This window comes from Ailuropoda melanoleuca, chromosome 13, assembly GCF_002007445.2.
Source record: "Ailuropoda melanoleuca isolate Jingjing chromosome 13, ASM200744v2, whole genome shotgun sequence".
Classification (NCBI taxonomy): Eukaryota; Metazoa; Chordata; class Mammalia; order Carnivora; family Ursidae; genus Ailuropoda; species Ailuropoda melanoleuca.
In genome coordinates, this window is record NC_048230.1 from 70,818,220 (window position 1) to 70,834,763 (window position 16,544).

Here is a 16,544-nt window from a genome sequence, read left to right on the forward strand (position 1 = left end):
AAAAAGCATCTCCCAGAACACAGGAACAGACACCTTTTTTGCTGCCCTTCCCTTTCCTGCCTTGTGATACACTCAGAATTTAAAAATGCTCCCCAAACATTTGAGAACCAACTCATACAGTCAAAACTTCAAACCTCCTAAGCCTGTCCTCCATGTGTTGAATACAAATCTCTCAACCAAAAAATGTGACTTGGTCCCATTTACTTAAACTCTCTCTTGGGCTGCTTCCCCATTATTACAGGAGTAGGAGACATATTTTTGTTTCAAAGAGACCAATGTGACAAGTATGATGGCTGTCTGGAATACAGTTAGCGCTCAAACATCAGTTTCCAGCTTTCGTTCCAGATTTAGCTAAGCTAGAAGAAGCAACTTTCTTAGACTAAACAAGTTCCTCAAATAACTCTCTCAAAAAGTCTGAAGGACTGAGAAGAGATCATACTCACAGTTTTCATACTGGCTGACCCAAAGAAAAGTGTTTTTCAAACACAGTCCCAAGGAAGCCTGGAACAATCTCCTCATTTTCCTAGAACCCTGGTGCCTTAAAATCACACTTTAAAAGTATAACCTTTTTGTTTTAAAAGTATACATCACTTTAGCAACCCTGAAATTATCATCCTGCCCACCCCCCTGAACGACCACAAAATCATTCCAGTGGCAGTGCTTTCGAAACCTCTGGTAACTGACCTTTACCACACTTCATTATTACAGGGCTTTGAACTTCAGGAAGTAGAAGGACAAAAGGCAGCTCATCTCTTAGACATAAAACCAGAGCCTGACCAGGGCTCTAAGAACAATCAAGTTCTCTCTTCTCCCTGCGCCAGCTGCAAATCCTATCAAACAATAGAATACCTCCTTTTCCACAGGCAGATCCAGACATCCCTTGAGAATTATTCAAACAAATAAGGAACATTTTACCAACTGAGGGGTCAAAGCCTCCATCAAAATCAAACTGCTGCTACTATTAACCAGAGCAAATGGTACTGCTCTACTAACTTGGGCCTTCTGTGCAGACCTCCTACAGTTCAGAGTGGAACAGGGCTTACAATAAAACGGTCTGCCTCCAGTAAATACCCAATGCATCACAAAAGAACAAGAAAGAAAAATATCCCGTGCTGACTTTTCATACAAATTAGTCTAGATGCTAGAATGGGAGCACAGGAAGAATCTTTACTGAATTTTTACTCTAGAAGGTTTTCAACAGAGTTTCGGGGTCTGGGAAAGACCCTTGAGCACTTGGGGCAGGGGGCTGGGATGGCAGAACCCGTAAGAGATGGAGAAGGCGGGTCCTCCGGAGCAGCTGCACAGCCAGCTATTTGTATTTCCGAGCTCCATTTCATGACGTGAAAGGATTTTTACAGCTCAAGTATTTAACTGACCAATCTATTTCAACTCCTGAGTTAGAGACAAAGAAGTATAAATGGAGATTCAGTACGATGTGAGGTGCTATGCTGGAACCCAGAACTTGACTCCTACCCAGTCCAATGCTCTTACTACCACTATAGATCACTTATTCTAGCATAGAAAAGAATACCTACGATCCGAAATGCCAATATAATTAATGCAGAGTGCAGAAACTCAACCAGTCATAACTAAAGAGTCACATCTAGGGACATGAAAAGCTATTTGGCTTAACAATTATAATGATTTTCACTAAAGAGAGAAATATCAAAGAACTCACAAGATGCTTCAAAAGATGAAATGACCAAACGCCATAAAACCTGCAGAAAAACTCTTTATTAAACTCAAAAGGTGAGGCCCCTGGGTTCTAGTCCCAACTTGGCTATATGCATTTGTCACACAAATGTATAATCACAGATACACTGTTTAATCTGTTAGAAGCTCAGTTATTTAACTGCACAATGAAAATGAACTGGATGATTTGAACCCCTCCCACACTAAAATTCTAAGATTCTAAGCATTTAAAAGATATATTTGATAAAGCTAATAGACTATCAAAGACATTGTCTTAAAATGTCACTGCTTGTTTTAAACGAAAGTAGAAATTCTTTTTTCTAGCAAGGTGATCAAAGTTCAAACCTCTAAAATGAGTAACAACATCCTATCTAAAACATGCCTAAAATGTTTAAATTGTTTCTGATGGCTCAGTTTCCGCCTTTAGCAATTAAGAGGAACCAGATTATGGCCATAGTCATGGACAGATTTATTTCTAGTGTCAGCAGATTCTTTCACAGATTTATGTAGAACTGCTCTAAAGAGGGCAAGAAAAAAAAAGGGTTCTTAGAAGTCGACTTGCTGAGAAGAAAAAATAACCTAAAATATGCATATCCTATAATAAAACTGATATAAAGGAAAGGTGAATTACAAGAACTGACTAGCTAAGATTTTGATGATACCATCATCTACTTTTCATCCAGCCAATACTAAGTACCTATTGTGCGCCAGACACAGGGGATACAATGAAACAAAATCCCTGCACTCCTACACTAGTGCAGAGGCTAACAACAGCCAAGTAATTTCTGATACCCATAGGGCTATGCAACAAACAAAAACCCTCCTCGGGGCGCCTGAGTGGCGCAGTCGTTAAGCGTCTGCCTTCGGCTCAGGGCGTGATCCCAGCGTTCTGGGATCGAGCCCCACATCAGGGCTTCTCCTCCGCTAGGAGCCTGCTTCTTCCTCTCCCACTCCCTGCTTGTGTTCCCTCTCTCGCTGGCTATCTCTATCTCTGTCAAATAAATAAATAAAATCTTTAAAAAAAAAAAAACCCTCCTGATGTTGTGGAATTAGATGGAGATACTTTCACTGGAAAGATACTTTTGCATTAAGAACCAAATGACAAGAAGTTACCGTAGAGCTTTCTATCTAGGCAGAGGGGCTAGCAAGTGCAAGGGCCTACAGTGGACACAAGTCATGGGTGTTTGAGAAACAATGTGAAGACCCGGGTGGCTTTAGTATAATGACCAAGGGGAAAGTGCTAGGAGGGCAGATCACAGAGGTAGCCAAGGGCCATATGCATGATAGTGATATGTGATCTGCATTTTTAAAACACCACCCTGGGATGCCTGGGTGGCTCAGTCCGTTGATACTGCTTTCCACTCAGGTCATGATCCCAGGGTCCTGGGATCTAACAGCATCAGGCTCTTTGCTCAGCAGGGAGCCTGCTTCTCCCTCTGCCTGCGGCTCCCCCTGCTTGTGTGCACTGGGGCTCTCACACTCTGACAAATAAATAAATAAAATCTTAAAAAAAAAAAAAAAAAAAAGACCACACTACTTGCTGTGCACATATCAAAAATCAAAATGTTGGGGTGCCTGGGTAGCTCAGTTGGTTAAGCGTCTGCCTTCAGCTCAGATCACGATCTTGGGGTCCTGGGAATGAGCCCGGCATCAGGCTCCCTGCTCAGGGGGGAGTCTGCTTCTCCCTCTCCCTCTGCACTCTCTCTCCCTCTCTCAAATAAATAAAATCGTTAAAAACAAAAATCAAAATGTTCTCTGATACTGCCTTTCAAATGATAGACTCCATGATTTTACTGTATCTAAGTCTAGGCTTATTTCCTTTGTTCTTCTCAGTATTTAACAGTAACATAAATAGCTTTGAAATTGCTTTAAGTGTGGAGTTGTGCGTGAATATTTTAATTGTAGTCATATAAATAACATTGTGGGACTGCAATAATTATCTCCCTCTCTTCCTCCATTTGCTTTTTCCTTTCTTTTATCTGCAAACTGGATTTTAATGGATGGATACTTAAGTATAGTCATCTATTTCTCTTACAAAAGATGTTTTTCACACTCTTATAAAAATATTCTATATATTAAAAAAATCCAACGTGGCTTGTTAATTTGGGCTAAAAGACCCTGAATGCTGAGCCCTTTATCATACGTGAGATATAATAAAGTGCAAATAGCCATAAGTAACGTAAGTGACCTATTGATGTGAGAATCACCCCACAATAAAAATGAATAACATTCACAGGACCACAGTTAACGACTGACAGTGAGCACTGCAAAAACCAATACAGGCTAAACTCATCAGTGACACAACCACCAAGTCGACAATGCATAGTAGTTCAGCATCAAAGTCCTAAAAACGTAGAACACTACAAAGAAACTCAGAGTGGCTTTGTAAGAATGGGAAATCCCAAGTGTAAAAAACAGTATGAATCCTACCTCTAACCAGACAATGATGGACACTGACAGCTGACTTCAGGAAAGGCTTAAGGAAAGCAATTCAAATCAAGAATTCAAAGCATGGATAGATTTCATCTATCCCATCCATCCTTGAGGACTAGTTCTGGGGACTGATGCAACATCTATATATAAAGTGTCAAATGTACCATCATATTACCCAAAACAACTTTTTATCAGAGAAGGAACCCTGTGGCATGCCCCAAAAGATGCCAGCTTATCAGTAAACCTTTAGTAATCATAGATAAAGCCACACAAATGTATCCAGAACTGAAAAAAAAAAAAAAATTCCTGTTTTCAACTAAGTAGCAAAATCACATGGATAAATAGAATTCTGACCTTGATGGCCAAATCTCTTCACTAGAAGAGATTTCTAAGCAGGGGGCAGAAAAACTACAAGGCATTCTGCACATGCTTTTTCTTAACACGTGAGAGATAAGTTAGGCAAAGAAAATGCCACAGGATTTCAGAGGTAAGCACTAGCATTTTCCAAAGGAAAAAAAAGAGAAATGTAATTAAACAACTTGTGCCTTCCTGGCCTTAATTATAGGCAAGAACCAGACCAAACTACCACCGTACCCATACATCCCATCATTTCCATCCTTCATCGCTGAGTGGCTCTGTGCTGCAACCTGGAGGAGCAGACATGATCCAGCAGTGAAAACAGAAAGAAGTCCAGAAATAACCAAGATTTCTACACTTTTATTAGTCCTTTAAAAATGTATTTAATTCCACAAAACAACTGACCTGAACTGTTCAAAAATATCAATGCCATAAAAGACAAAACAAGGCAAGGGAACTGTTCTACATTAACAAAGATTAAAGAGACATGACAACCAAATGAAATGCAGGATTCTTTTTTTGAATTTTTTAATTTAAATTCAAATTAATTAACATATAGTATATTAGTTTCAGAGGTAGAGTTTAGTGATTCATCAGTTGCATATAATATCCAGTGCTCATTACATCAAGTGCCCTCCCTAATGTCCATCACCTAGTTAGCCCATCCCCCAACCCACCTCCCCTCCAGCAATCCTCAGTTTGTTTCCTAGAGTTAAGAGTCTCTTATGGTTTGCCTCCCTCTCTGTTTTTATCTTATTTTTGAAATGCACAATCCTTGATTAGATGCTGGACTGAAAAAATAAGCTATAAAGAATATTTGTGGAACCAGAGATAATTTGAATACGGACTATATATACTTCTGTATCAGTGTTAATCTTCTTGAATGTGATAATGAAATTATGGTTATGTAGGAGAACGTACTCGTTCTCGAAACATACATTCTTAAAGTAGGTAGAAAGGAATAAAGCAAATTGCGGCCAAGCTATAAAGACAAATGAAATTCCATTCCTACTCTGTGTTCACAGAAAAAGGTATTTCTCCTCCCACTTAAAATAGAAATATGCCATCAACATGCATATTTGTAATATACATATACAAACAATTACAATTATACACAACTATGTACCCTTATATTATATACAACAATACATAATATGTAATGGAAAAAAGTCATTAATGATAAAGAACCTAAAGGAATACCGAAAAAGCTACCAGGCTGACTCTGTGTCAGGTATGCATACACCAACATAAAGAAGGGATAAATGTGTCCCAGGTTATAAAAGTAGGTTTTGAACTCAGCGCTCTATTTCTCCCCAAGGTTCAGTTCCTGACATTACATTATGCAGCCTCTTTAACAAAAGAAGTCCAAAATTTTAGAAATTAAAATATAGAAAACAGCAAAGACATCTGAATATAAGATAAATCTGGAGTATACACAAACATCAAGTTTTATGACCGTAGGTTGTATCATTGATATTCACACAAGTGTTTAATTTTGAATTAAAGAAAATAAGACTAAAAGGGAAAAGTCTGTATACAGACTAATGAAATTTATAACCACATTATGGATGAGTAGAAGGGATGGCATCAAATTTTCAGTTTCCTCATCAACAGGTCATCTACGTCTAAATCAGGTCAGCAAACCATAGCCCCAAGCCAAATCTGGCTCTCTCACTGTCTTTGTAAATAAAGTTTTATTGGAATACAACCCTGCCCACTCATTTATGATTTGTCTACGCCTGCCTTCCTGCTACAATAGCAGAGGTGAATAATTATGATAGAGACAGTACGGTCCACAAAACCTAAAGTATTTATTATCTGGCCCGTTACAGAAAGTTTGCCAACCCTGGTTTAAATGATAGCCATTTATATCACAAATAATAGAAAAATAATTAGCCTATTCATTTCAGCTCTATTTAAGCTTTACTGTGAACTCTACCTGATTTAAGTTCTCTTCCTTTGTAATTAGCATCACTTAGAAAAAGCTAATGAGTTTTTGAATTTCCACAAGGATATTCACATGTCAGTTATATTCCATAGAGTAGGTCTTATTTTAGCTGCCCAGTAATTTATCTTTCACGATACTATTACAAACAAAATCCTAATTAAAGCACATCTGCAGTTACCCCCACACATCCTTATTCCTCTATTGCATACAATCTGCAAAGATATGAACAAAGGAAAGATGAATAGCTGATATGACTTTCTGAAAAGACAAAATAGCTGATATGACTAAAGAATTCCTAATACCCTGTTCCCCCTAGAACATCTCAAAGTACCATTTAGGACCAACAACATCACCATCGCCTACCTATTAGAAATGCAAATTCATGGGTCTCATCCCAGACCTACCAGGTGACTCTTATTCTAAAAGTTTAAGAACAGAGTTGATATTACTTACCTTGAGCGTGAACAGGCTGATTCGGCCAGGCAGTTTATAAAACAGCCCCTCTCCTCCTCTTGAATTGGAATGTAGCATGGCATTGAGACACGCCAGAGGGGATGTCCCACTGTAAAAACATACAAGGATGGAAGAGGGTTATAGAAATCTATATGCCTACTTACTCAAAGATCCAACACCCTCCAACTCATTCTTTTTTTTTTTTTTTAAAGATTTTTATTTATTTATCTGACAGAGATAGAGACAGCCAGCGAGAGAGGGAACACAAGGCAGGGGGAGTGGGAGAGGAAGAAGCAGGCTCATAGCGGAGGAGCCTGATGTGGGGCTCGATCCCATAACGCCGGGATCACGCCCTGAGCCGAAGGCAGACGCTTAACCGCTGTGCCACCCAGGCGCCCCCCTCCAACTCATTCTTAAATCAAGCAGCAGCAGAGCAAGAAATACAGCAGAAAAGAGCCCATGACAATTTCACTTTGAAAGTAGCACAGGACAACAAGTGAAATCCCCATCAACCACACCCAGGTAGGACATGGTATGTGATTCCCTTGTTCCACACCTGGCACTTCCTTAGTGCTTTTTGACAATATCAACCAAGTTCTCAAAGACATTTAGAAAAAGTACACAATGACTGTTCAAATTCAGGGAGTTAAAAAAAAAAAAAAGGTATTACCCAATATTTTTATTAAATTTTAAAAATTAAATTTTAATATTAAAAACAAAACTGTAATGTGACCTGCATATATCATGCTCAGAAACTGCCACATAACACTATCAACACAAAGACCACAGGATCAATGGTGCTGTCCCAAGAAAACAAGCACACCTTTTTATCCCCAGTTAAACATTTGCAAATAAGCCCACAAAAGAAGAGTATTTCATTTGCTTTTTCTCTGTTGGGATGGGGAGAGAATGGGTTTTATCCTACATCTACCCAGGAGCAATCACTTAAATTTAAACTTAAAAAGAAAAGTCAGTCAAATGGATCTGGTTCCCAATAATGAAAAAAAGATGGATCCTTAAGATATTTCAAACTCCCTGCTACAGTAGTTGGCTGCAAAACAATAACTCAGTGAATTAGAGGCCATTTACTGAATCTTAAAATAGAACAGCTGTCAAAAACACAGACAAATGTCGATTATTAATATTAACTGAGTTTGGCACCAGCATGTAAGTGCTAAGACTCACCTGTGCATCTTCTTGTCCGTCTCCCCAGTATGTTAAAAATATACAAATATCTTAAGTAAAGCCTCTTAAGATCTTTCAGAACCAGAAGCCTTAATTTATGCAGTGTTAAAAATAAATTCTGAGTCTAAAAAAGCCATTAAAAAAAAACAACCTTATTACTTATTCTGCTTTGGAACACACTGGATGCTAAAAAAACTTTCACCAAGAACCAATCTCTACAAGAAACCTTGTGCAGAATCTGGAGTATCAAGTGGGTGTGCTAACATCTCTGCTACAAGGGGGAACGGCATGCTGGCAGAGTCCTTCAGCAGAACAGTGTGACTCCTACACACTATACCTCTGTCTACAAATTACAGAGCTGCTCACTCATCACGAGCCACCGTGACTGCTTCATTAATTCCTATAAGAGCAAGAAGCAGAAACAAGTTAAGGTTCTCAATTTCATCTGTCCCAAAGGGACTAATTTACCTTCTATAGGTACAGTGGTCCAACAGCAGTGCAGACAGCAGCATGATGGGAAATAGCCCATAAAAACAAAAATAAAGCACAATTATAACACTACACAGTGCATAGGTACTATTTAACTGAATGTGATCTACACGATCCTAATCCTCCCTCCCCACAAACTGTCAGTTTGAGACTATTTGAACTGATAACTGGAAAGTGAGGATCTTTTGACCCTAAAAGGTCAATTTCAAGCAGCTAAAGCTTAACCAGCTAAAACATATGCTGTTTGTTCTGAGTCCCAAGAAGGGAGACTGTGTTGTGCTCTCCTCTTTCATTCAAATTAAAGAAAAAGGGGACTGGAGTGAGAGTGAAGAGAAAACAGGATTAAACACAGCCACTGATTTTCATGCCTGCAATTCCTTTTGTTTCTAACTTGTTGCTTCTCTAGGAAAACTACATCATAGAAGAATAAAGTCAAGGTCACCTTAAACTTTAGTACATTCCTATGATGAATGGCAAGAATCAGCAGGGAGGAAAAAAAGGCTAGTGGTGTTATGGTGATGAGCCCACCCTTCTTTTGATCCTAAAACAAGGAACTACAGGGATACAGAAAGAAGGGAAGTTTTAAACAAGACAGAGCCTATCAGAGTCCGCCCCTTCTCTGCTACTAAAATGTGCAAAAGAAAATGCGTGCATTTCTTACAAAAGACACTCCATGTCAAGATTTAAGGGAGAGCAAGAATAGGGAAGGCCACTACATCGCTAATGGAAACAAATGGATGTTCACCCACTCCCACCCTCCACCCAAGAGGACACACAACCTGGGAGAGAGTTTTATACCACACCAGACTGGGGCGGGGGCGGGAGGGAGAGACACAGAGAATGAGAGAGAGACAGAAAGAAAGAGAAGGCATATATACTCTTAGTCACGTCAGTAAGTATCTACAGGAAGACATACGTCCTATGAAACCCTCTCCAACAACAAGAACAATACAAACCTCATTTCCTTTAGTCCTTCTGCCTCTATGACCTGCAGAATCTGTTTTGGTGTCATTGGAGCATCCGAGTAGTTTTCCAGTACCTGAAGAAAATATAAATGTTCTGATTTTAGTGCACAATCTCCATTTATATCCATCGGTCTATATCCTGAGCTACAGTTCTGCTGCGAGGTACCACTGCTAACAATTGAGTTTTTCCACAGTTAGCATTGCGTCAGAAACCAAATTATGTATCTAAGATGTTGCTAAAAGTGACTGAAATAAACGTAAATTTTCTAATTTTTAATTCTAAAAACACCCATCTTCTTAGCATACATGCTATGGTACACGGGTGGGGCCTTAGCAACCCCCGGTTACTGGTTAACTTCATGTTACTCACATGACTAACCCACAGAATACACAGAGCTACAAAATAATGATGACACAGAAGTGCATTCAGATTTTTTTCCCGAGGAAGTCTGATTAGTACCTATATTTTTAAGTGATGGGTTTTTGCCACTGTGTTGTGAAATTCTGGTTTTAACTGTCACAGTACCTTTTCCCATTTGGCAACACGAGGCTCTGATTCTGTATGATTGGTGCAGGCAAAGCAACGAGAAACAGAACGCCCCATTTATGTTAGCATCATCTCTAACCAAGTCATGGCAGCAGTTCCTTAGTGAGCAACGGCAGCTCTCACGTGAAGGAGCTGAGTTGTTTCAGAAACGCTATCCTTCTCGAGGAGGAAGAAGGCTGTCAGTATCTTTGTAGTGTCTCTACCAGCAGCCGCTGAGGCTACGCCACACAACATCTTACAGTCACTCAACTGTAACAACTAAGTAAGTGCGGCTTTGTCACAAATAAAACGTAAAGCAAGAAGTCTGTCAGGATTGCTGCTAAAGGTTCTCCCTGTGGAAGAACAGGAGCCCTTAGTACTAAAGGAAGTCAAGCTTTGGAGAAGCAGGTGCTGAAATAAAGCCCCTATTTACCGTGTTCCCATTGTTAGCCTGTCTTTTCAATTTTTACATTCTCTTCAAGTAGCACTCTCATAGCTTCAACTACTACCAATATTCTGCTAACTCCCAAATATTCACCTCTAGCCAGGATTTCTCCCCAGCTTCCAACTCAGATATTCACTTCTGTACTGACAGACCGCCTTGATCATCTGTTCTAGTTCATCTAACTGGCAACTCCAATTCATTGCCCCTCTTCCTCCATCACCTAATACAGAGACCTAGGCAGCACCCCTCACTCTCACCTGTCCCCCAGTTCCTTCCCTCACCCAACACACAGCCCCTTCGCTAATATCCCTGCAACCAGCCCTGCTTTCCTCAAATCCATTCTTCCTCTGCTACCACCCTTCACTCCACAAATACATGAAATGTTTACTTGTGCCAGGGACAATTCTAGAATTCAGCAGTAAACAAGACCAAATTCCTGCTCCTGCAGAACTTACCTGCTATAGCCTGAGGTCAACCCAACAAAATATATCTGCCCTCATCACTTTCCCCACTTTAAAATTCTTCAACAGCAACCTAATCACATAGAGCAAAGGCCAAAGCTTCTGAAGAAGAGCTCACCAGCTCACTGGAAAAGCACAGGCTTTAGGACCAGATGGACCTGGATTTAAATGCTAGCCTTCTAAACCTGGGCAAGTTACCTACCCAACCTGAGCCTCGGTTGCCCCACTTGTGATGGAAGGATATTGATGTCTTCCCCTAAGAGTTGTTTTACAGACTGCAGATCATGGAAGTGCCTACGGAGCCTGGCGCAAATACCTGCTCACGGGCCTAGCACACAAGGCCCTCGGAATCTGGTCTCTGCCTGTCTCTCTACCTGGCTGCCAAACTGATATTCCACAACTTCACATTCCAATAACTATGTGTAGTTCTACCCAATTTCCACATTCTCCACCCTGTGCACAAGCGTGCACACACACCACCAGCTCCTTGTCACCAGCTCCTAACATCCTCCTCGATGGGCATCACTTCTACTCACTCTTCAAGATTTAGTTTGCAAAGCACCTTCCTCCAGGAAGCCTTCTCTGATCTCTGTCAGGCAGAGTTAAATGTCTCTTTTCAGTGTCCTCATAGTCCACAACATATGTAATTTACCTTCCAAAATGGGGACACTTGTGAGTGAAATGAGGAACTAGTCATGATGATGCCTGGACAATAAGCCTGAACCAGGATGTCTGTTTATCATATGTACATCTACGATGGCACTTACCATGCATGTAGTAAAATTCTATTCATGGGTCTAGACCTTCTCCATTCCCAGAAGACTATAAGTTCCTCAAGGGAAATCTTACCCATCCTTGTATTCTAAGAACCTGAGTGCCAAGTTAAGCAGTGTTGACTTGAACAAACCCACAACAAACCCTGTTACAAGCTACTAACATTCACAGCCACAGATATCACTTCTTTGATACTAAATGAGAGCTGAGCTAGCGAATTTTTGTACCCTAATTTTTTTTAAAAAGAAGCATGACTCTGAAAAATTAGTTACCAATTATTTAAACAGCAGTCAGGAAGAGCCTGAGACTCTAAGACAGAGGAAACAAAATCTCTAAAAGGAAGTTACATCAAAAGATACAAAGTATTCACTTTTATTATAATTGTAGATGCCTCCAGCTTTTAGTACAAGAACAATTCAGCAGTGTTCTATTCCTAGTCCCTGTCTTTCTAGCACACTTTAAAAAAAAAAAAAAGTATCTCATCTACTTCAAAGAGAAAAAAAATGTTTGATGTAAGAATGGTCAGTCATGAATCAAAGTGAAAGATAAAGCGTACAATGAAGAGTTTCTCAAAGCCAGGGAGAATCCATTTAAGGACATTCCATTTAAAGGGAAATCCCCTCGGCTATTTCTCCCAAACAAATTGTTCCTAACTAGCGGGAGGATTTATACCATCCAACCATTTAAAGTCTACCTCTTATATCTAGAAGACAATACTACAAAATGTTTGGAAAGTGTATCTACAACATAATTAGCATCTGCAAAAGTCAATCTCCTGGGGTACACTACACTACTGAAATTCTCCAGAAGTCTCTTCCTTCCTACCAAATTAGTTTTTAAGAATTCCCAGTATCACTCTAGCCACCAATCTAAGCAAGGTCAAGAGCAATATGAAACCACCCCAAAGCAAGTGCATCTGATTGCCATGGCAAGCACTCCAAATTCACCTGTCCAAAGAGTAGATTTAATTGCCTGACGTCCCATTACAGCTTTCTCTAGCCAAAACTGCTTTCTGTTCAGCACAAGCTCTCACAAGCTCCCCAGCACTTGGTGTTGCAGTTTTCTTTAAATGGGGAGAAGACTCTAAAAAGTTGCCCCTCACCTACAAATGGTCCCATCCAAAGGGACAGAAAATTCTAATAAAAAACAATAAAAGATATGCACAATTAACACACCATGTTTCCACAGGTCGTCTTTCACGTGCCTAAGGGCACTACAAAGTCATTCCTGTTCATAGTATTTTTTAATGAAGGCCCGTAAAACAAAAAGAAAGACCTTATACAGATAATCTGGCATGAAGTCGAGCCAATGATAAAACAAAATTAACAACCTGATACTGGAGCTCAGATCACAGTAAGTTCAAGACCCTAAAGAGGCTTAACAGAACAGTGGACCCTGAATTCCTAAAGTCTTTCAACTAGTAAGAGCCAAAAGAGCTTTGAGACAAGTAAACTTTAGAATTCTGTCAGAACATAAATAACACAGGATTTAAAGGTACTTTCTCCTACCTCTAACAAGTAAAACTCTGGCAAGCAAATTTCCTTTTGGTGCCCAGAGTCATAAACACCTGCATAACAGAAACTTAGAGGAGAATTTCAATGAACACCCAAGACTCAACCCTGAGGAGAAAGAGAGCAAGCACATCCTTTGGCTCTCCCCTCCTCTCCTTCAGACCTAAATATGTTTCCAGGTGAGGCAACATTGGAGAAATCCTAAAATTTTCAAGAGATCTCAAAGCTAGCCAAAGCTTCCAATTTTGACTGAATAAAAAAAATTCAGAACTTCAGAATCTTCCAATTTCATCTGTCAAACCAAAACAAATGAACTGAAGCGTGAAACCTGAGCGCACACACACTTGCTATTTGTGTCCATTGGGCAACAAGTGCCTGGGGAAGACAATCAGGAACACCAGCGAAAATTCTCTTGTAAAACCAAACAGCTTTAGTTCTTACAATAACTGGGTTTTACATACTCTGAGAAAGATAAAGGTGTACCATAGAGTTGTGACGACCCCCAACACAACAGTCATCTCTTTGCACAACATCTTTGAGAAAGGAACCTCACTTCCCAATAAAGCAAAAGATTAGAAGGTGAAGCTTCATTCATCATTAAAAGTGAATTACAGCAATTACATATAAACTACAAGGTGTCAAGAGACATGTATGCTATCCGCACTATAACCCTGCTGTGACAGTTCTTGAGGAAGTGACATCTCTGGAAGAAGTTACTATTGTCATCTGCCAAGATTTTATAAGAACATGTCTCACGGTGTCTTAGCTTTGTGGGTGCAAATCCAAAAGGAAGGTATTTCGTTTACAAGTCCTCTGACGCTATGAAAATAAAATCCACAACCCTCTTCACTAGGCAGCTTCATCACTCCAACTACTCTCTCCTTTGCTAAGTCCTCAGTGAGCAGTACCTTCAGAGACACTTGGTCTTTGCCCAACACTTCATGTATACATGCACCAGGACACTAAGGAGAGGAGGACACACACATACGTTCTTTGCAAAGTAGAGTCAGTTCTCTGCAGAGTGCCTATCTCCAGTCCAGCTTATGAAGTAAAACACTCTAGTCAGCGTTTCTCAAAGTGTGGTCCCCGGGCCACCTGCATTACAGTCAACATGGGAAGCTGGTTAAAAGGAAGACATTCAGGCTCTACTCGGTTTGGAATTTCAGACTCAGAAGATCTTAAGTAGGGCCCTAGGACGAGCATTCCTAAGAATCTCCCAGGTGTCCCCAACAAGACACTAAAGTTTGAGAACCACTGCTCAGGGTTCCACCTGGGAGAGAGCACCTGCGTCCCTCCACACACCTGGCTTAAATTGGGAAAGCTCAAAATGTCACTCGCGTGCTTAAACCTGGGGGTGTTTTCCGACCCGACCCCTGGAGTCAAACGCACCACCCCGATGTCCACCAGGAAGCGAGGGAGGAGCTTCCGACCCTTCCCGGAAACCTAACTCCCCCGAGTGCATAAACGAAGCTGCCCCAGACCCCCAGACGCCGCCAAATAGTGGGGGAGGGGAGGCTGGGGCCCCGCCGCCCAGAGGGGGAGGAGCCGGCCTGCCAGCTCGCCCCTCCGCAGGAATTTAGGGGGTGGGGGGAGCTCCAGAAAAAGGCGCCACATCCAACCGGCGAAGAACCTCTCCCCCACCCAACGCCTGAGGTGGGGGGGATGCCGTCCCGTTCCTAGAGAAATTGTGGCCCCGCCCCCTCCTGCAGTGGGCAGGGCTTCGCCCCTCCCCCCCGTGGAGGGGGCTCGGCTAGCCCACCCCCCACGTCCCCCACTGAGCCCCCTCGGCGGCCCGCCTCACCAGGCGCGCGGCCTCGGCCCACGTGCGCTCCTTCTTCCTCTTCTGTTTGTCCTTCATCCTCCTCCTCCCCGGCGGCGGCGCGCTGCGTCAGTCGCCCACGGCGGCGGCGGCGGCGGCGGCGGCAGCAGCGGCGGCAGCCCCGCGATCGCTAAGGAATGCGGCGGCTCCGCATAACCACGGGGTCAGAGGTCACGGCTCCAACCTCCGCTTTCCCGCTCTGCTGAGGGGCCGAGACAGGACTGGCGGTGGGGCAGGAAGGCGAGAAGCGGCTTTCCCTTCGGCGCCCGGGTGTGTGCGTGTCTGTCGTGGGTGTGTGTGTGTGTGAGTGTGTGTGAAGAGTGAGGAGGGGGAGTGTGGGGTTTTTTTTTTTTTGAACAAAAACAAACCGAAAGGGCGGCTGGGAATCGTAGTCCCGACTGCCTCTCTGGCCTCCCCCGCTCCGGAAGAATATGGCTGCAAGAAACGCTTGGACCACACTTCCCGGCGTACCTCGCGGTTCTTTTCCGCCCTCCCCTACCTTCCTCCGCCTCGCGCAGAGCTCGGTAAAGAAGGGGCACGGACAGTCGTTCGGGAAGAGACGGGGCGGAGTCTCGCGAGGTGCGGGAACTGGCTGGGAGCCTGAGGCATTCTGGGAGGCGATGCTGGGAAGGGGCGGTGGCTGGGCTCTCCAGCCACATTTAACCCTTTCGGCTCTTCTCGCATCCCGGCTGCTGGGCGGTTAAGGGTGGAGATGGAGAACTGGTGGTATCTCGACTCCCAGTGCCCACTTTGTGCCTCTCCCCGCCTAAACGGTTCTCACCGACACTTCACGAAGATGACAAGGGACAGGACTTTCCCTTTTGGTCCTGCCCTAAATGACTCACTGCCGCATAATAATGAGACAATGAGACACTCATACCAGTAAAACGGTTATTCCACGTTTGATGAACCTAAACAGTTCCCCATTTCCTCCTGTGCTGTTATGCTCCTAATACCGCTATGTTTGCAGAAGCTGCACCCGCAGCCTAGAGCATTCTTACCATTTGGCTAACTTCGTGATAATGAGGGGTAAGGAACTTGGACTTCAGGACCATACTGACCAGAATACACTTGAGGCCTTTTCAGAGGTGTACCCTGAAAAGAACACAGGCCCTGGAGTCAAGTGGACCAATGCTGGAATCTTGGCTAAGTCACCCCCCCCCCCGTATCGACCTAAAACTAGAGCCTCAGTTTTTTAATCTACATTAGTCTAATACCTCACGGCACTATTGGGATTAAAATTAACATAGAACACTTGGCAGATTGGAAGAGGGTGTGAAGGGAGACCTTGACATTAGGTCCATATAATTTGGCTCCTGGCACAGAATGAATGTTTAGTAATTAGTATAAGCTGAGAGACAATGGACAATGGACTTAGCCTCTCTGACCCTTGGTTGCAGAGTATGAAATGAAATGAGGTTCAGAGTACTACATAGGTTTTCTGTACTTATTTGTCCAGAAACAATCCTAAAATCAGTTTTAAGCT

At 42.2% G+C, this 16,544-nt stretch overlaps 1 protein-coding gene across 6 annotated transcripts in view; it reads right to left on the reverse strand.

The window, feature by feature from the left end:
• Window positions 1-15,930, reverse strand: part of ASXL1 (ASXL transcriptional regulator 1) — a 74,958-nt gene extending 59,028 nt beyond the window's left edge. For 3 of the 6 annotated variants that reach the window (XM_034641772.1, XM_034641771.1, XM_034641769.1), the window contains exons 1-4: window positions 15,041-15,388; window positions 9,514-9,596; window positions 8,537-8,539; window positions 6,884-6,992 (exon numbers count right to left, since the gene is read on the reverse strand). In XM_034641772.1, coding sequence (XP_034497663.1) covers window positions 6,884-6,992; window positions 8,537-8,539; window positions 9,514-9,596; window positions 15,041-15,097 — 252 coding nt within the window. In that variant the 5' untranslated portion in view covers window positions 15,098-15,388. Of the gene's footprint in view, window positions 1-6,883; window positions 6,993-8,536; window positions 8,540-9,513; window positions 9,597-15,040 lie in introns of all 6 variants that reach the window. The other 3 variants (XM_034641774.1, XM_034641773.1, XM_034641770.1) reach the window with 2 other exon arrangements.
• Window positions 15,931-16,544: the final 614 nt, after the last annotated feature.